Below are 20,218 nucleotides of genomic sequence, written 5' to 3' on the forward strand. Positions count from 1 at the left end.
CAATGGTCTGAGGCAACTAGGGCAAATTCTTATCTTCTGAGAAAAGGCCTGAAGTACCAACTCAGCCAAGAGAAGCAGAGGCTCTTCCAGTTGCATTGCTACTCAATTTGCAGCACCTCCTTTTAATTGTAACAGCCCAGAGATTATAGATAACAAGACTGGTTAAAAATAGATGTTAAAAGGAAAGAGGTGTGATTGTATTGCACTGTGCGAAACAATGCAACTGCGTACTGATTCAAAGCAGTGCTGCATAAAAGCCAGACCTTTAAAAAACTGACACACAACCTGAAATTACTCCGCATTTGTAATATAGTTATTTTAATGGAGAGGCATTGGCAATAATCCCAACACTCGTCGTGGCTGTAAAGAAAATACGAGTTGACAGTCTATACTGGAACAGTACTTACATTTAATTACGAGAGCGTTGGATATGCTTACAAGGAGAAAAACCACATTAAAACCTTTTCACCACCAACACCTTTGACTTTTAAGAATTCACGTTAACAGCGTCATCTGCAATCTGCCTAATTATCCAAACATGCTATTTAAAAGGTATGACTGGAACTAAAATGAAGAGCCAAGAGTAAACACTGAACAGAAGCAGAAGAGAGACAGAGTTCATGGGAAGCTGGGCGTGGCAGTTCTTAAATGTAAGTACTACACCAAGTGCTCCTGTATAGTTTTAAAAGGTTGTTCAAGCCCTTGATTTAACTGAGACAGTAACGGCCTATTCTATCCATTCGAGATTTAGGCATCTTGCTATAAAGGCAAACATGTCAGATGCTTCCTCTATAACTTTGGCTGTGGGCTTCCCAGCCCCGTGGCCAGCCTTGGTGTCCACGTGAATTAGTAGTGGGTTGGTTTGCTTGGGGCTTCGGCCTACGACATATTGTAGAGTAGCAATGAACTTCAGGGAGTGAAGAGGCACCACACGGTCATCATGATCAGCTGTTAGAAGTAAGGTGGCAGGATACTGAACTCCTTCTCCTTCCGGAATTTTGATATTGTGGAGTGGAGAATACCTGTTAGAGGGACACACATTTGTTGGAGATTTGATAAAATGCTACCAGTTGGCAGGAAAGTGGGAAAAGAATAAGGAATCCTAGGGGCTGGGAACATGATGGACTTATTCAAGACATTTCTATACCGTCTAATTATTTGCATTTGTAAGTGGTGTAAAACATAAAAACAAACCACAAAAAATGAGACAACAGGACAATTATCACAAAACTGAATGCTATCTTAAAATGAGGAGGGAAGGAAGTATCCTCTGCTCGCCACTGCAGTGGGATCCCGCCATCGTCGTCTGTAGGCATTCACTCCATAAGATGCACAGACATTTCCCCTTACTTTTTAGGAGGCAAAAAATGCGTCTTATGGAGCGAAAAATACGGTAAGTCTTCATCACCTGCATAAAGTTGAGCAAGGAGGATGGTGACTAATCTCAGCTGGGGAGGTTTTCCACTGGCTTGGGCCCATCACACTATATGAACGACTTCTATATTGAGCTGTGCATCTGAGCCATGGAGGACCACCAACAGAGATCTCCCCAAAGATCTCGGTGTTTTGGCCAAGATATAATGGCTAAGGCAGCCCGTAAGATATCCTGGAGCCATGTTGTTAGGCTCCTTGTAAATTAATGCAAGAACCTTGACCTGGCCTTGGTGACGCATGGGCAGCTAGTGCAAACGTTTAAGCACTCAAGTTATGTGCTAGTGCTCTGAGAATTAGTTCTTGGTGAGGAACGGGATATCTGGATCTAGAAAGGGAAGGCATACTGACATATACTCATTCCAATCCAAGAGTTGGCAGGAAAGGTTGAAAGGAAAGGGACTCCTTTAATTTTATGGTAGTTTCCGCCTCCTCCCTTTTGTGTGTGTATATGGCTGAGAACAAGAGGAGGATGTAAGCGTACACAGGGCAGTTAACTTGGGGGTTAAAGTGGCAAATTCTATTCCAGGGATTGCTAGGAAATGACACTGGAAATAAAAACTGCCATTATTGTAGGGCTCTATGGCAAGACCAAGGGACGCGGGTGGCGCTGTGGGTAAATTCTCAGCGCCTAGGACTTGCCGATCGCATGGTCGGCGGTTCGAATCCCCGCGGCGGGGTGCGCTCCCATTGCTCGGTCCCAGCGCCTGCCAACCTAGCAGTTCGAAAGCACCCCCGGGTGCAAGTAGATAAATAGGGACCGCTTACTAGCGGGAAGGTAAATGATGTTTCCGTGTGCGGCTCTGGCTTGCCAGAGCAGCCTTGTCACGCTGGCCACGTGACCCGGAAGTGTCTGCGGACAGTGCTGGCTCCCGGCCTCTAGAGTGAGATGAGCGCACAACCCTAGAGTCTGTCAAGACTGGCCCGTACGGGCAGGGGTACCATGGCAAGACCACATTTCAAAAACTCTGTTCCGTTCTGATCACCACATCTCAAAAGGGGAAACTGCTTATGATCACCAGCTGTTCAGAACACTTTGTTGGCTTTCATAGCTGATTAAAGGTTGTAGCCAAAAAACACCCCCTCCCCATGGTAAAACTAAGTGGAGTTAAAATGTTAGCTGCATTTCTAACATATTGGGAATACCTTTCATATTTATTTTGAAGTAATTTCTGCTGATCATACAGAGTTTATCTCTAGGTCAATGTACTCAGAATTGCAAGCTAAGCTATCTACATGTGAGAAATTTACTGAACTCAAGATGTATAAATGAATGCATCGTGGATTTATGATATCACTTAATGATGTGATTTTCAATTATTGAGAGAAAATAAGGGGTGGGTGGGAAACAAGCAGCTTCTATATTGTTATTCAAGAAGGCGGTGGTGAATATAAACTAGGAAAAACAAAACAAAACTTTACTTACTTGTACAGCCAGGCAAACTGTTCTTTATAATCAGAGCAGCCAAAGTCTGTTGTCCAAGCATGACCAATGGTGAATTTGTGGAATTTTAACATGTCCATCACTCCTACTTGAGCAATAACACAGCCAAATAGATCAGGACGCTGATTGGCACAGGCAGCTGGAGAGTGGAGGAAAACACACCCAACCCAAATTAAATCTAACGTTTAAAGCAGCTAGCAGTGCTAATATCTACAAGTAGCAGTTATAAAGATAGCAATCAGAGGATGTCAACATTTGAAACATGTAAGGGCAAACCTGCATGGGCACAGATCAGTTTGTTGATTTAGCACTAAGGCAGAAGTTTATTAGGGGGGAAAGAGGATGAGATGCAGGAACACCTGCTTCCATTCTGTGGGGAACTGGAATCCATGAAGCTGGCTTTATGACAAAAACAAATCTGCATGTTTTAGAACGGGGCCATTGCTGAACTTAAAGGAAGGAAGGGCAATTTCATGCAGACAAGGAGCAACTGCGGGATGGTGCAAACTCTTCCTCCACCTGTTCCAAGGATGGGGACCATGTGGCTTTCCAGTTGTTGTCAAACTTCATGTGTTTGGCCATCCAGTTGTTACCCTATTGACTTTAATGGCAAAGTTCTGTGGAGTCAGTCCAAAGCAGTGCCGATAATCAGTGCTGCCTTTTGTATGCTGAGCTCAACAAGTGAAGCATCGACACTGAACAGCCATTTGAAGAGGCTATTATTAAACAGAATTTGTCCTTGTGTTTCCCAAGGACTTGAAGAGGAAGAACTTGAAATAGAAACAAAAGATTAAGGAAATGCAGCATTTTTAGAGAAGCAAGTCTACTGAGAAGAGAGGGGTTAAGGGCCTTCCAAGATTTCAGACATTTTCAATGGCTGGTAAATAATTTAACTGGAACTGTATGCTCAGGTTCCGGGGGACTGATACGTCCAAATATTGGAGAGTGTCAGAGCAGATCTAAATGCCCACAAGCCATTTTGCAGACCAAGAATTCATGAGGTAAACACGCCAGTACACAGACTCTGTTTTACTGAAATTAAAACAAAAACCTGAGACAGTCCCAGATTGGTTAATTTTCTCAAAATGGGATGGAATGCAGGGGTGGTCAGGAAGAAAAACACACTTGTGTGAGCAGTGGGTTTCCTACAGGCATCTGGGTAGCCACTGTGAAAACAAGATGCTGGACTAGATGGACCATTGACCCGATCTAGCAGTATCTTCTTATGAATCAGTCCCTAGTTATACACAGCTCCAGGGAAGCATTCATGCCTTATCACAAAGAATATTATACACTTTAAGATTATGAATGTCTCAGGTGGAAGGGGAACAGACTTCTTGGTACCATCAACATGGTTTTGGGAAGGAGACGGACTTGGCAAAAGATGACTGTTTTGAGATAAGGCTCTTGTATTAAGAGATTTGTCACACTAATTTTGGAACTGTTTTCTAAATGAAGCCCTAAAAATTCTGCCGTAGGCTTAAAAATGGTGAGGTTGTGTGGATTTGGGGTATATGCTACAGTCACATTTCAAATGTAATTCCATGACTATGCAGTTAGACCCATAAGAAATAAAGAAAAACTCAAATGGAGTTTGAGTTCCATTCTCAAATGAGAATGGAACTCAAAACTGTAATGCTTAAACCCAATTAGTGCCTGTTGTGTATGTGCTGTTCTAGCAAAGAGCCACTTGTTTTGTCTTGTTTTTAAAAAAGAACACAGTGTTCCACTGTGCATGAAAAGGGGAACAGGTGATAATCTACCATTGCCGTATCAAGACTTTGGTCCTGGATAAACGTAAGGACAAAATACTTCAAAATAGGAGAGTGTGGGCTGAAACAGATTTAGTGATGCAAAAGTCAGCTCTGACTAGCTATTTTTTGATATGAATTTGCTCTTTCCTTCCCTAACTAAAATGAAAAAGTGTTTTGTATGAGGTCAGTTCTACCCTACAGGAAGAAAAAGACAGATGCCTCAGTGCAGTAATTATGTGTGCAGCTCATAAAGGCAGATGTTTTCTTAAATGGCCAATTGGTATTCTGCAGGCCTAGACAATATTTGGGTATTGCACTAATTACTTCAGTTTGTTAACAAATGGTGCAATGTCCAACTTGTGTGGGGAGGGAAACGTCCTTCCAGAGCTTATCCTCTGAGTCCTCCATTTACATGACATTAAATTCACTTAGCTTTGTCATTTTTTAAAAAGGAAAAGGAAGCAGACAGCCTCTTCTTACCCACTAAGAGACCCCCATTTGAACCTCCATTGATAGTCAGTTTCTTTGGAGAAGTATACCCTTCTTTGATAAGATACTCAGCTGCACACTGAAAGTCATCAAAGCAGTTTTGCTTATTGGCCAGGATACCACCTAAATGGAAACGAAGAAAACAAGATAGTTAACCCTTTAAAAACACACAGATACGCACACTTTTGATATTGCCGATTCAGAACATGTACTCTAGGATGTATGTACACACAAGAAGAACTGCTTGGATTGAATTTTTCAGTTCCACAAGTATTTTAATAATGTATGCAGTTGAGGAACACAAAAAAGATAATGAATATCACGTGCAACAGAGACTTCAGAAAATGGTCTTGCCAGTACCTTTAATGCTTTCAGAAGGCTTGAATAATACATACCTATGCTAAAGACTTCGGGGCGGGGGGGGGGGAGGAAGGAAAGAACAGACCAGGTAATGTTCCTAATAACTGATCGTCGTAGATTGCAGACAAAACGGTCACGTGCATTTTTGACTGAGGTTTGTCTTAATGGGAAATCGACAGCATCCAGCTCATTTATGGTATTTTAAGCTTATTTTATACTCGTTCTAGAGCTCCTGTCGTTCGGTCCCAGCTCCTGCCCACCTAGCAGTTCGAAAGCACCCCTAAGTGCAAGTAGATAAATAGGTACCGCTTTATAGCGGGAAGGTAAATGGCGTTTCTGTGTGCAGCGCTGGTGCTGGCTTGCCAGCTGCAGCTTCGTCACGCTGGCCACGTGACCCAGAAGTGTCTTCGGACGGCGCCGGCTCCCGGCCTCTTGAGCGAGATGAGCGCGCAACCCTAGAGTCGGTCACGACTGGCCCGTATGGGCAGGGGTACCTTTACCTTTACCTTTTTAAGCTTATAGGCTTATAAAATTAATAGTTTAAAAAAAAGAGAGGTAAATGAGTGCTTTTCTTAAAACAATAAATCTTTCATTCATATGGTGATCAGGGCTAGAGAAATATATCTTCCTTTTGAGATCTAGCATTTATCTCCCACAGATCAACACAGAACTTGAGGTGCACAGCTAAAGGTATCAAAACAAAGAAAAGCACAACACTATCACAGACACAATTGTATAGGAATGAAGAGATGTTTAAGAACTAGTGTGCTTTTTTGCCGTGCAGCAAGATCTGTTTTCTTGCCTACCCTCCTACCTTTCCTTGTTCCAAATCTAGCAAACATTTTATTCCCTCCTTTCCATTCAGTAGATAGGTTTTTTTCAAGTTAATAAAAATAAATAAATCAGGTGGAACAAAATAATTTTTACTGGGCAAGGCAGGTCCCTTGATTTTCATCAATAGTATACCCCTCTTTGATAAGACAACAGCATACTTCAAAACAAGTGAAATCCATATTCACATCAAGATAACAATACAATAAAGCTTCTTAAATCCATGGGCAGAAAATGACATTATGCATAAAGGCTTGGATCCATAGTGGTCTTGCATGGGCATAAGACACTGAGTCACAAAAGGTGCCCTTCCTTCTCTTCCTGCAGCACCTGCATCCCATCCTGTTCTATTCTGGAAAATTCTCCAATGCTTAGAAGCTGCTTGGGGAGTAACAAGCAGCTGCAATGGGGAGTTCTGCTTATACATCTTTGATCCAAGCCAAGATGTACAGAATTCATATACATACTTCACATAAACACACAAAATAATCAAGATTACAATGTTGGATCTGTTAGGAGTAGCAGTAAACTACGGTTTATTGCTATGAGAACAAACCAATACCTTGGACCCATCTGCTTCCTAGTCTCTACTTCTCTGATAGGACTGCAAGCAAAAGATCAGAAGATTTCACTTCTATTTTCAATTAGCCCAGTTCATCCTTAAGTTTTTTGTGGTTAATCTATGGTTTGTTATTATGGTTAATCTATGGTTTATTGAAATAAGCCAGCTTCATAAATCAGGGTTTTAAGTTGGCTTATTTCAGAAAGCCACAACCACGGTTTGTTCAAATTAATCAAAAACAGAGGTAAAGATTTGCAGTTTCATCCTTAACAGATGTGCTGGAGGAAGAGAGAGTACATAAGGCTGCAGAAAGTTCTCATAATGATAAACCATAATTTATTATTCCATCCTAACGTAGTCAGTAAATTTTCTGGATCATAGCCACGAAAACAATTACTGTGGCTCAATCAAGGCAAATTTCTACAAATTATAGTGGTTAATATAAGTTAGGGTTGCCATATTTCAAAAAGTGAAAATCTGGACACAAAGGTTGAGTTGTTTTTTTAAGGAAATTCGGACAGGGGTTGCCATAAGTCTGGAGTCTCCTGGACATTCCAGGTGAAGCTCAGTCCACAGTGCCAAGCTCCATGAATATCAGTAATAGCTGCCCATGACACTTAAGAAACAACAGACTTCAGCCTAATGCCAACACACAGTCTTGTGTGCAAATGAAACAGAAAAACCAGAGCCCTCCCAAATAAAGGTTAACTTAATTAAGAACTCGTTAAAGGTCTACAGCTAATTTCCTGTTATTGAAGGGCACTTTGTTTTGGGGCAGTAATACTGTGTTTTCTCTTTCTGAAAACCCCAATTACTGGGAAACACTCCAGACTACAGAAGCAATTAAAATAATAATGAGGAACAAAACTGATGCAGCAATGGAGAAAATTTCGTAAATTAATAAATATGGACATTTTCAAATAAATTTGTGATGGTGTTCCGGAGTCAAATTAAGGTAATAAAACAAAAACAAAACCAGACTTCTGCAGTGGTTTAGCATGGAGACATGCAAACATTTGACCTGTGGAAACACAATCACAGTGCAACCCTGTACATGACTACACTCAGAAGTGAGTTCTGCTGAGAGTTGTATGTGTCCAGGATTGCAGACTGTTATTGAATAAAGCACTTTACGTATGTTCTTGCACCAAGGAACTCTTACCTTTGTGCCAGGTCTCTCCATATTCACCACCTCCTCTGATATTAGCCACAGCTAGAATGCCACCCAGGTGTCTTACAAAAATGAGTCTTGATACACTGCAAATATATATATGCAAAGACAATTAATTGGTAAATACTTTCAGCGCTTGGCCTACGATGCTCAAAATGTAGCTGGAGGAGGAATATGTTTCCGTTCATAGACTTGAAGAAATGGAAGGGACCCTGGGAGTCAACTAGATCAACTACCTGCGATGCAGGACTCTCAACAAGATCATGCATGGTAGATGGCCATCCAACCTCTGTTTAAGAACCTCCAGGGAAGGAGAGCCCATCATCTCTCATGGAAGGAAAGAAAAATGAGAGATGTAGGAACATAGGAAGCTGCCTTATTCTACAGGTCCATCTAGCTCAGAATTGTCCACAGTGACTGGCAACAGCTCTCCAGCATTTCACACCAGGTTCTCTCCTAAGTCCTACCTTGGAGATGCTGGGGATTGAACCTGGGACTACCTGCATGCAAGGCAGGTGATCTGCCACTGAGCAGCAATGCCTCCATTTAGACAAGCAGCTGGATTAGAACCAAGCCACTTCCTGGTTTTCCTACAGCATATTCTACGACGTCAGGGGCTCTGATGTATGGCCCAGGGTGCTAGAGATTTCTGCAGTGGTGAGGAAGGAAGACACAATACCTCCCATGGGCCCTTGGACACTATCCAAGGGGTCACAGGAATGCAGTCTTAAATGCTATTCAGTCTTCTTTGGACACCTGAGTCCGGCTAGTTTTCCAAAAAAGACAGGCCAGGTTAATTTAAAAAGCCAAAAGATGAGTGATATTGAGGGAACAGAACCTTTAATGCCATTTTAATTCACAGGATACTGCCTGCCAGTTAATGATCCCTTTTTGGCAGGAGGTATTTAGATGTTCTAGCTCGACTCTAGGAAACTGATCTCAGTTTCTTCTTCTTCACCCAACTAATGTTTGGATAGTTTCCTGCAACTTGGGCACAGTAAGTCCAACAGGAAGCTTGGCTGCACAAGATGTGTTTCTTTTTGGTAGTTATGAACACCATACCCGCCAATTGGGGGAGCAGTAGAGGGTGGGAGGAAGCCCTGTGACACGAGCAGAAGTCCTTGCATAAGCTTCTGCTGATGTAGCTGGTTAGCTGAATCTGGTCCAGAGTCTTTTTTTTTTTTTTAAAGTGTGCATATTACTGTATCTGTATGTATATGTATGGCCCTCAAAACAAAGGCTAGGGTGCCCTTTTGATGTTCTTGTTTTCCATTGGCCAGCAGCTCTATTTCCACACTGGCTTCCAGCCCTTAGACCACTTACGGGGAACATTTGTTTGTCCAGATGTTGGTGATGCTACAACTCACATCAGCCCCAAGTGAGCATGGTCAAAGGCCAAGCTTCCTCTCCCAGACTGCATTGTGGTCAAACACACCACCTCCATTTGCCAGCATTCTACATCTACACTGAGCCAACCTGGTAGCACTAAGACTGAAAGGTACAGGTGAGCTGCTAATTAATGCTTCATGTGCCCAAAGTGACAAAGATCTTTGACTTTATAAATGTGGCAGCAAATAGTCTGCGACACAGCGATGCACACGAGAGACACTTACACACATGCTGCACACACTGCTTGTTATGTGTACTAAGATCACTGTATGCACCGAGATGATTTTTTATTCTAAAGTTGAGCTCAGTGATAAAATGGGAAAGGTTTGAAGCTTATATATTATGCAAGTGTTGTTTTTTAAAGTCCATTTAAGCAGGCATTTTTGGTTCTCTGCTTCTGGACTTATGACTCATTCATTTGGGCTTTATTGTCAGGTCACATCTGCAAGGTACATAGCTGAGTGACTGGCTGCTGAATAAAAGACATGACAGCAAAATATGGAGAAAGCCCTTGGGATGTTGAGAGGATAGTTTTCCCCTGGTCACCTGTTCTTGGAATCTTGCAAAGTGCGTGTTTTCATTTCAAGTGTTCTCTTCCATGGTACTGAGTACCTAAGAGCCATCTGCCAGAAAATAGCCCCTTCTTCAAAGGCTGACCTCTTTTTTTAGCTGCTAAGTGAACACAAGGATCTGGTGGGGGAACACTCGAGGCCTGAAAACTTGAACTTTTGCATTAAAAAACTGTCCAAATTCTTTGCAAAGGGAACTTCATATCTGAACTTAGAATAAAACAAGTTAACTATAATAAGGCTTTAAAAAATAAAGAATCAGAATTGTATACAAACGCTGAAAATAGCAAAGCTTTAGGAGTAAATGGAAGTGAAATAAAGGGAAGAGAAGGGTAAGAATAACAGGCAAGCAGTAGTTGTGCATAGACGTAACAGTAGCTCTTAATTCAAGTCAGCAGAGCAAGAGATTGTCTTTGCTAAACATCATTGACTGAGAGCATGGATCTTAAGGCATGGAAGGATTCAATAATTTCAACTTAATGTCACCCCCATGGGAGATGTATAAGAACCTATTTGTGACATTTACAGCACTGTTCTGCTAGCATCCTGGAAATTTAAGTGAAGCTTTTCTCCATTTATTTTTTTATTTTCAAAATGTATACTTGACCTATGGCTCAAAGCAGTTCTCAGGGCAGTGTAGAGGTACTACTTAGGGCAGAGCAGGGTTGGCACCCTCTGCGTTTGTCAGATTATCTCTCCTAAACACACAAAGATCATCTATGTAAGAAAAGGAGTGTCACCATTAGACTTGTAGTTTGGTCATGACTTTCAAGCTAGTCATGCCAGACGAAAAATAAGAACTATAGGCATGTTAAAGGAGACAACAAAAGGTGGTCAACAAAAATCTGAAAGAAGAAAAGAGCCAGTAAGAGGTGACAAAGCAGGCTGCTTAATTAGCAAATGATCACTCATGTTTTGGGAACTCCCTTGACCTGGGTATTTCCACTGGGTTTAAGTTTCAGTATCAGTATCCATTAGCTGCAAATTCAGGCTATATAATACACTTCACAATTTCTTAACATAAAATTACTGGCACTATTACTATTCTGACAAATCTTCATAAACACCCCCATCTCTGCTTACCTGTAGCTTGGTGTGATTGATATGTTGAAGCCACCATAACCATAAAGGAAAGCAGGATGAGACCCATCTAATTTGATTCCTTTTTTGTGGACAACAAACATTGGAATCTTAGTACCATCTTTGCTGGGGTAGAAAACCTGGGACAGAGAAAAATATATATGTGTATCATTGGTACAGTCAGTCTGCTTAGATGGATCTTAGCCACAGGCAACCATTCTAATTTACAAAGGAAAAGTATGGGAAATAGAAATAAATAACATTTTGATTGTTAGGAAGTTGAAGGATGCAAAAATTATAACACAAGACAAGCACTGCTAAATCAGACCACTGAGTCCAGTATTCTGTCCAACCAGATGCCATCAGCAATTTTTAAGTCACCCATTGGGGAAAAACACTGTTGTAAGCCACTTTGGACACTGTTCAAAAAAGTGGATATAAATCAATTAAATGAATGAATGGAGCAGAGTGGGGGATGATAAGTTTTCAGATTATATTCCAAAAACTTGCTTGAACAAGTGTTTCTCTGAAATCCAAAACAAATGAGAACAAGGGGGGCAGGCTTCACTACAGAACTGAGGCTCCCACTGTAAAGGCCCTGTTCCTAGTTAGTATTAGTTCCTAGATAGTATTAGCTTATAGCAGGGGTGGGGAACAGATATTATTGGACAGCAACTTCCATCATTCTATACCATTGGTTGTGCTGGCTGGGAGTGATAGGAGTTGGAGTCCAATGACATTTGGGGGGCTGGTACAGATTCCACTCCCCTGCTTTACAGGGAACTGATACCTAGACTAGAGGCTCCCCTGCTTATATTAATGAGCAATAGGATCACACATAGGAAGAGGTGCTTCCTAAAGCAGGCAAGATCCAGGCTATTTAGGGCTTTAAACTGAGCACCTTGAATTGCTAACTAAAATTTCCCAGCAATTAAGGAATAGAATGCAATATTCTTTTTTTTTTTTTAATGCTTTATAAAAATATACACAGACAGCTTTGCTGAAATAAGCCATGCAGAAAACTAGGGGAGAGCTATTTTTGTAGCTAGCAGATAACTTCAAGAGGAATACGATCCCTCTCTCCCACAAGATATTTAGTGAGTATATTTATCACTGTGCCCACGGTTGGTAAAATCAAACACCACTACAGTGTCTTAAATTAGCTCCTGCTCAATCACAGCTACACTGGGGGGGGGGGTGCTTTCAAAAGATTGGAGTGGGGGCGGAGAATGCAAAGGGGGGGGGCGGGCAGGAAATGGAACAAGGTTTCCAAAGCATCTATTATTTAGTTACACTGCATGCAACAGGTGACGACAAACTCTTCCAGCCCTGAAAGCTGCCTACTTTAACAAGTCTTTCACAAGAATAAACACTTCCATAAATCAGCATCAAAGGCTTGCACAGCATAATAGCCTCCATGCATGCCTGTGATAGGAGCTATTGAATAAAACTGAACCAGTGCCAGCCGCAGTACCAGAAAGTGGACATGGAGAAAGAGGAGGAATCAACCAACTAGTAGCCTCAAAGCAAAGCATTTTTTCACAATCATTTAATTCTTCACACAGCACATAGTTAAACTATGGAACTCGCTTCCACAGGAGGCAGGGCTGGCCTCCAACTTGGCTGGCTCTGAAACAGGATTAGGCAAAATTATGGAGAAGGCTACTAGCCATGACAACTATTATCTGCCTCCACAGTAAGAGACAGTGATGCTTCAGAGGACCAGTTGCTGGAAACCTCAGGAGGGGAGACTGCTCTGGTGCTTAAATCCTGCTTGTGGGTTTTCTACAGGCACGGCCACTGTGAGAACAGGATGCTGGACTAGATGGGCCATTGACACAATCCAGCAGGCTCTTCTTAGATTCTTAAAACCACCTTCCATGGCAAAAAGTAGCAGATCTGTCCCCTATTAAGGATGCATCTTGTCTACATTCAATATGGGATAATCTCAGTTTCCTTGCACTGATCTGAATAATCTAGAAGCACAAGGGAAAAATGGGGTGTGAATTCAGCTCAAGTCAATGCTTTATACCTATCCTGTAGGACTCAGGTATATTGGATACCCATTTGACCACGATGGACCCCCAAGGACTGTTTTACTGCTTTATCCCAATGAAAGAACAGGTGACCTAATGTTGCCAGCCTTGGTGCCAAACCTGCAGGTAAATACAGTGGTACCTCGGGTTAAGTCATTAATTCGTTCCGGAGGTCTGTTCTTAACCTGAAACTGTTCTTAACCTGAAGCATCACTTTAGCCTATGGGGCCTCCTGCTGCCGCCGCGCCGCCAGAGCACGATTTCTGTTCTCATCCTGAAGCAAAGTTCTTAACCTGAAGCACTATTTCTGGGTTAGCGGAGTCTGTAACCTGAAGCGTATGTAACCTGAAGCGTATGTAACCTGAAATGTATGTAACCCGAGGTACCACTGTAAAGGCTTCCGTCAAGGGAGGCACATACCTAGATATGGTCAGAAAAGCTGTTACAGAAAATAGAAGAAGAATTATAAATAATCAAGGAAGACTTCAGGTAAGTTTTTTTTCCACTAGCCACCCATAGGGACATGAAGCAGCAGTGTCATGCTGGTAAAAGAAAAGTGCCAGGAGTCTTTTTAAAAATTTCTAGCCCTTGTTAGTGAGCCTTGCAGTCGAGTAGCAAATGGTTGCTGGACAGAAACTCCCCAGGTGGCAGGAGAGAGGGAAAAAAGGTGCGGAAGAAACGGAAGAAAATATAATTTTCAAAAAAAACCTGACAGAAATCCTGCAGTGAAGGCATAAAGTTTTTTTCCCCATTGTTGCTTAACCAAGTAAGGAAAATAGTTTAATTCCCTCCACACAAATATCAAATGTCAAAAAGGTTTGATGCAAAGTGGGTTAATCAAAAGCTTTTGAAGGCAGCCCTTTTATTGCACTTCTATTCTTTTTGAGTTTTTGCAGAGCACACTGAAGATCAGTGAGCATTCCTTATACTTTCTGAAAAGGTGTCTCATTGAATGCATTACTAGGAAACCTGAGAAATTAAAGTCAGATCCCTTTCATTAAAGTAGCCCTTAATGCCAGAACACGCCATGATGCAGGCAATTATTGAAACAACAGTCGATAGCAAAGGGGAAAGTGTCAAAGGAGAACTATATAACTGACACACACAGAAGTCTTTGCAATATAAATAATGGATGTCGTTTAAACTGTGGCTTGGAATCTTGATCCCCTTCTTCCTCCCCACCCCAGTATCTTCTCACCTCTGACACTGAGTGCTCTTAACAGTTTCCCAGTTGGAAGCTACAACAATTGAATGAATGTGCTAATACCTTTTAGCATCTTCTCCATATCACAAGAGACCAGCTAGCCCAGTAGTGTCAACCTTGGCTGCCAGTGACACTCCAAAGCCTCTTATGCAGAGATAATTCCTACCCCTCCTACCCGAAACATTTTACCTTATACTGTGTAGTTTCCATTCCTAGCTGAGAATCAGATATAAGCAAGTCAACTTGCCAAAAAGGATACAGTGAAGGTGCAAGCCAGATGTCAATAGGCAGGGGGTTCCCAAGGATGCTGTCACACTAAAAGATCTACAGTGGTACCTTGGGTTGAGAACTTAATATGTTCTGGAGGGCCATTCTTAACCTGAAACTGTTCTTAACCTGAAGACCACTTTAGCTAATGGGGCCTCCTGCTGCCGCCACGCCGCCACTGCGCAATTTCTGTTCTCATCCTGAAGCAAAGTTCTTAACCCGAGGTACTATTTCTGGGTTAGCGGAGTCTGTAACCTGAAGCGTCTGTAACCCGAGGTGCCCCTGTATTTCATACAAGCACGGAGCAAGTTAATATGGGGCATCTGTAGCAGTGCCAGTTCCTCAGGTCAAAGTGGTCGAGTGGGCATGCATGCGGTAAAGATGTGATCACAAGCAAACTGGTCCCAAGGTGTTAAGGGCTTTATATACCAGTAGTAACACCTTGAACTTGGCCCAGTAGCAGACTGGCAACCAATGCAGGTATCTGAGCAGGGGTGTTAAATGCTGACAGGGTTTCACTCCTGTTAACAAACATGCTACAGCATTCTGCACTAACAGAAGCTTCCAGTTCAAGCACATCCAGTTGTGGTTTCTGCTCTCCAGGAGCTTCTCCTTTAATTAGTTATGCTTAAAAAAAAAAGTCTCTTTAAATCACTCTTTGTTTCAAGAACCATCACAATCTTTTTCTTGAAAAAGTGATTTTGTTGTCAGCCTATTTATTAGATTGTATAGTAGCTGCTGCCAAGAAGAACATCAGTCTATGACAATGGAGGCCACCTATGGCTTATGATCATTAATCTTAGGAGTGGGAAAGGGAAATAGGAGTTGTGTTGAGATTAATAACGACGTTTTTCTGCAGTCACCCTACTTTGTAAGTTTCATGAGAGATGCTTCAAGGACAAAGCAGTAACAATTAGCCTGAGAAAGGTGACTGACTCTGAATAACTCATAGGCACATTTCTCACAGCTCAAGTTAGTAAATTCCCCAGGTGAAACTGAAAGCAAACGTCCCTGTAATAAAATTGCCCAGTGCTTTATACTAAAAAAACTGCTCTGTACAAAAAAAAAGGGGGGGGGGAATGGCTACAAGCAAACAACGTCAGGCTGTAAGAAATGACAGGACAACAATAAAAATAATAACTTCCACCCTTGATCAAAGCTAATTCTACCGCAAAGTTGCAAAACTCATCCCATATTTCATTTAATTTTTCATGCTGAAAGTAGAAACACTGGATGGGTATCCAAAAAAGCTGTCCCATTTGCAAAAGTACATCTGGTTATGCCACAGAACCCCCCCCCCCCTTCTCTCCATTTATCCCCAAATATGCTCTGGATGGTTGTGGGGGAAGCCCAGAACAACTGTGGGGGGAGGAAGTTCCATTGTGTAAACGGAAATCCTTGTAGGAACAGGACAACTTCACAGGATACAAACCACTGGCAACACCATGAAATCTCTACACGTTTTAAACGTCTAGCTACAACTGAATGGGAGATAATCACAGTTACATGTAAGAGGTGTTTTTGCAAAGAAATAACCTTTGAGTCCTGTAAGTTTTTATTTTATACGCTATGCATTCTACCATCTATATGAAGTCACTGGGTTATGTCATTCTGGGATTTGAAGCGAGGCCATCAGTATGCAGATGACATCCAGCTCTTATTTCTCCTTGTCATCAGAGTTAGGCAAAGCTGTGGTTTTTGCTGAACCAATGCCTGGATTTGGTTAGAGGCTGGATGAGCCAATAAACTTAAGCTGAATCCTGACAAGATGGAGGAAGTGCCCTGCCTAGTTCTGGAAAGCCCTAAATACAGCCTTCCCCAACCTGAGGTTTTGGACTACAATTCCCATCAGCCTAAGAGAGAAGGCAGGTGGTACTCAAGATTCCTTAATTACAACATGGCGTCATTATTGTTTTACATTTTTTTGTGAACCATGTAGAGAACATAGTTGTCTATAGATGCCTACTCATAAATTGAAGGCATTCTTAAGACATTCAATAAACTGTTTATGAACAGTACGATATAAGCATAAATAGAACTCTTTCAAGTGCAGGATTATATTAACTATGCAGGGAACTGACATCTATAAAGACTTTGTAAGCAGCTGGGACAAATGATTGGAACTTGAGTTGCTCTGCTAAACAAAGACTGTTACTTTCCAATTAAGATCTAATTTCAAAACCCAAAAAGCTTTTAATTTACTTTAACAGGCATAAATAACCCTTCTGAGCATATCACCTTTCTTTATTAAGGAAGCACTGTTATGCTAGATTCTAACGCTAATTTAATACTGTTTGTTGGATTGGCATAACACTACTGAACTCAGTTCAAAGAAGCCCATCTATAATTTATCTTCTCTTAAAGAAAGATCTCTAATGGGATTTGCAACGTAATACATTACTTCTCCCATCCAGAATGGAACCACACACCTTAACCCCAACCAAGACAAAGACCTTTTCGTTGACCAAATTATAATTGAGGACCCCATTTCTGCACTGCTCAGAGGTGTAGCTGTCCCAAGATGGCTCTTTCTGTCCCTCAAACTAGGGAAGAAGGTTATCTTTCCCTGGCTCCACATTTCCTAAAACTACTTTTAGATGGATTTTGATAATGTCTGTTAGTTTAAATGTGGCATCCAAGTTGTGAAAACCAATTCAAAAGAAACCCCTAACAACATACTACATTATGTCACTCAGACAAACCATACTGTTGAGGTGAAACTTTTTCCTCTAAAATTGAGAACCAAGGTGATATTCTAGCTACATTTACCGATATGTTTTTGGTGCTGGTTTCAGAACAGTCTGGATTCACCCTCCTTCAATTCGCATGGAACAAAGTGAACTCACAGTGATGCGCTCAAGTTTTCAACTACTGAATTCTAATTCTAATTCCAAGTACAAACTACTAATCATGTTCATAATAGTCAATGACATCATAACTCTAGCATCATTTTTTCAAGAGTTCTTTTCTGGCTCAGATTTTAATCCATGCTGGTGAGCATCTCACTCTACCCATCTCATTCCTGAATGTTGTCATGTCAGAATCCCAGGTACCTGGGAGCCTCACATACAATTCCCAGGGTTCCTTTGAAGGCTTCTTCTGCTTAGGATGCAGTTAATCCTTTGGATTTGGCTTGCAGGGGAAGTGGAAGAGGAAGGGAGTCTAATTCTGAACTGAGGTGTATACACCCTCAGAGCGGATCCTCAGAGTAAGCAACAAGGCTTTCATTCCAGCTTATATAAAAAGACATCATAGGGCAGGAATTGACAATATATGCCAAAACATCTGGAGGGTATCACAACTCCCATTAGCCTCAGTGAGCATAGTCAATTGTCGGGGATTATGGGAGTTGTAGCCCAAAATATATGGAGGGCACCACATGGGTTATCCTATGCCTAGAGCGATATTCCTAATTACCCAGATGCCCATCAGCAAGTGTTTTGTTCCGCCACTTTTATGAAACATTTTGAACTGTCAAACAAAATAAATTGAGATCCACTTGCTAATGTAAGAGGAAATAATTCTTCTCTATCTTGGGAATATGTGAAATAATGTGTTGATTGTTAACTCACAAAGGCAAGATCAATCTGTATTCCTAGATCAATGTTTGTGTTAGCTGCAAAACTACAATTAAAAAGGATAAAAGTTTTACCCATGTTGCATTTCAGAAATGATACCGGAGGGGGAAGAAAGGACAAATAGACTTTATCCTTCCCATGAGTAAAGATGAACTCAATTACTTACAGTAAAACTCAAAATACATCTTTATTCAGAGTACTTTAAAGACTGGAAACGCTTTCATTTAAATTGCCATTAAAAAGCTTTTCCTGCGTAGTAAGCAATTTGTAGAGCAATAGGATCAATGGGTATGGATTTAAGCAGATCTCCTTCCATTCAGGACGGTCTTTTAACAAGCGGCATCTGAAGGTTTGGAATGAAGCCTCAGATTGCAACGTCCTCATCCATCAGTCAAGATTTCCACTACTCATTGGAAACAAGTTGGAAATTGGAAATACTACCCAAACTATCACGGCATATTGCATGCAGGTATGCAGCCCAACATTACCTGTTCACAAAAGTGCTCTGACATCTCATCTGCAATGCAGGATAAGCAGATTCATACTTTTAAAGCAGCACAGAAGAGTGAAGTTTGGTGGGTACAATTCCTTATGCAACAATAAGAGAAGCTGCACATGCTGATATTATCTGTATCCTCCATTTTATCTGGGCACCCCAGGCCTCAAGATGTTTGAAAAGAAAACCATGTTCAACAACAATTCATGAAGTGACCAGTCCTTCCTTACTTTCAATTTGGGCTGCAAGCCTCCAGGGGTTTTTACTGGTATTTGTTTTAAAACAATGGTCTTATTCGTACATAAGGGCAAGGAATGGTCCAAAACAAACCCGTGGCTCAACTGCATCCCTCTCTCCTTCCTGCGCTGCACTGGGAAGAAGCAAACCAGTCATCTTCTTTTGCATTATGTGCAGATGAGTGTTTATGCTTTGCTAGTCTCTAAACAAACCATCAATGGAAGCCAAAGTGTCTTGTTTGCTTTATTGCTTGTGGTTTGAAGGAAACAAATCGCAAATGCCATTTGCCAAACCAGCACTCTGGTTCCTTTCCTACTGGCCTGGCAGTTGGCGCAGGGAGGAGAGGGGCGGGCACCAAGGAACAGCATGCATCAGTAAACTGCATGCTTAGAGTAAACCATCCATTTATGACTTACCATGGTTTATGCCTTATTGTTATGTGTGAACCAGTTCACTGGCACAGACATGGAAGTCGTAGCACTGCTTGAAGAAATATGAATAGGAAAACTACATTTACAGGTCTTGTCTATGAACACAGGTCTTCCCCAGAAAAAGGAACAGGCAACAGCAAGAAAAGAGTAGGCTAAGAAGCACTTAGATGCCGGAATTGGGGAAGAAGAGAAAGAAAAAAAAACCACCAACCAATAAATTTTCTTCTAGAGAAAACTTATTTCTTGTTCCTGGCCTAGCAAAACACTCAGCACACACTAAGAGGCAAAGCCTTCTGTATTTTTCACCAAGGCCAACAAGAGAAGATAACATCCCAACTGTTCCCAAATGGATGGAAGTAGCACTACGCTGAAAGTACTCACAATCTTTTTTCTTTTTTTGCACACATTGTCAGCATTGCTGAAAAGCATGCCTTCCTCTAGTGACTTGCATTATTTTAGATTGCCCTCAGTTTCACTTGCCCCCCTCAGTGATGGCTAAATCTAATTGGCCGCACAGCATTATTAGAGTGCATAATCTCCAATGGATAGGATCATCCATAGGACTAATTAAGGCTGATTGGAGCAGCAGTAACAGCTTGGGAAAAAATTCTCTGAAGAAGTAGCTGAACTGGAGATATGATAGGCCAAGCAGGATTGAGAGGGGGGAAAGAGGTGAATTTTGGCAGAGAAAAACGTTTCTCACTATAACAATTAATTTCTACTTGAAAACTACCATATTTGGCAGAACTCCAGAGAGCAAGCCTGAGCATACAGGGCAGCATCCTAAACCTGCATTCATAATAACTATTACTAGAATTTGAGCCATATCTCAAAGGTAGAGCAACTGCTTTGCATGCAGAAGGTGAAGGTTCAAACACTAGCATTCTTC

The 20,218-nt window shown here is 41.5% G+C and overlaps 1 protein-coding gene across 1 annotated transcript in view; it reads right to left on the reverse strand.

The window, feature by feature from the left end:
• Positions 1-291: 291 nt before the first annotated feature.
• The window catches only part of PREP (prolyl endopeptidase), a 60,061-nt gene continuing 40,134 nt past the window's right edge, over positions 292-20,218 (reverse strand). The window contains exons 11-15 of the mRNA XM_080999960.1: positions 11,084-11,220; positions 8,034-8,128; positions 5,110-5,241; positions 2,858-3,014; positions 292-1,022 (exon numbers count right to left, since the gene is read on the reverse strand). Coding sequence (XP_080856086.1) covers positions 728-1,022; positions 2,858-3,014; positions 5,110-5,241; positions 8,034-8,128; positions 11,084-11,220 — 816 coding nt within the window. The 3' untranslated portion in view covers positions 292-727. The remainder of the gene's footprint in view (positions 1,023-2,857; positions 3,015-5,109; positions 5,242-8,033; positions 8,129-11,083; positions 11,221-20,218) is intronic.

This window comes from Podarcis pityusensis (assembly GCF_964106645.2).
Source record: "Podarcis pityusensis genome assembly, chromosome: 3".
NCBI classification, from domain to species: domain Eukaryota; kingdom Metazoa; phylum Chordata; class Lepidosauria; order Squamata; family Lacertidae; genus Podarcis; species Podarcis pityusensis.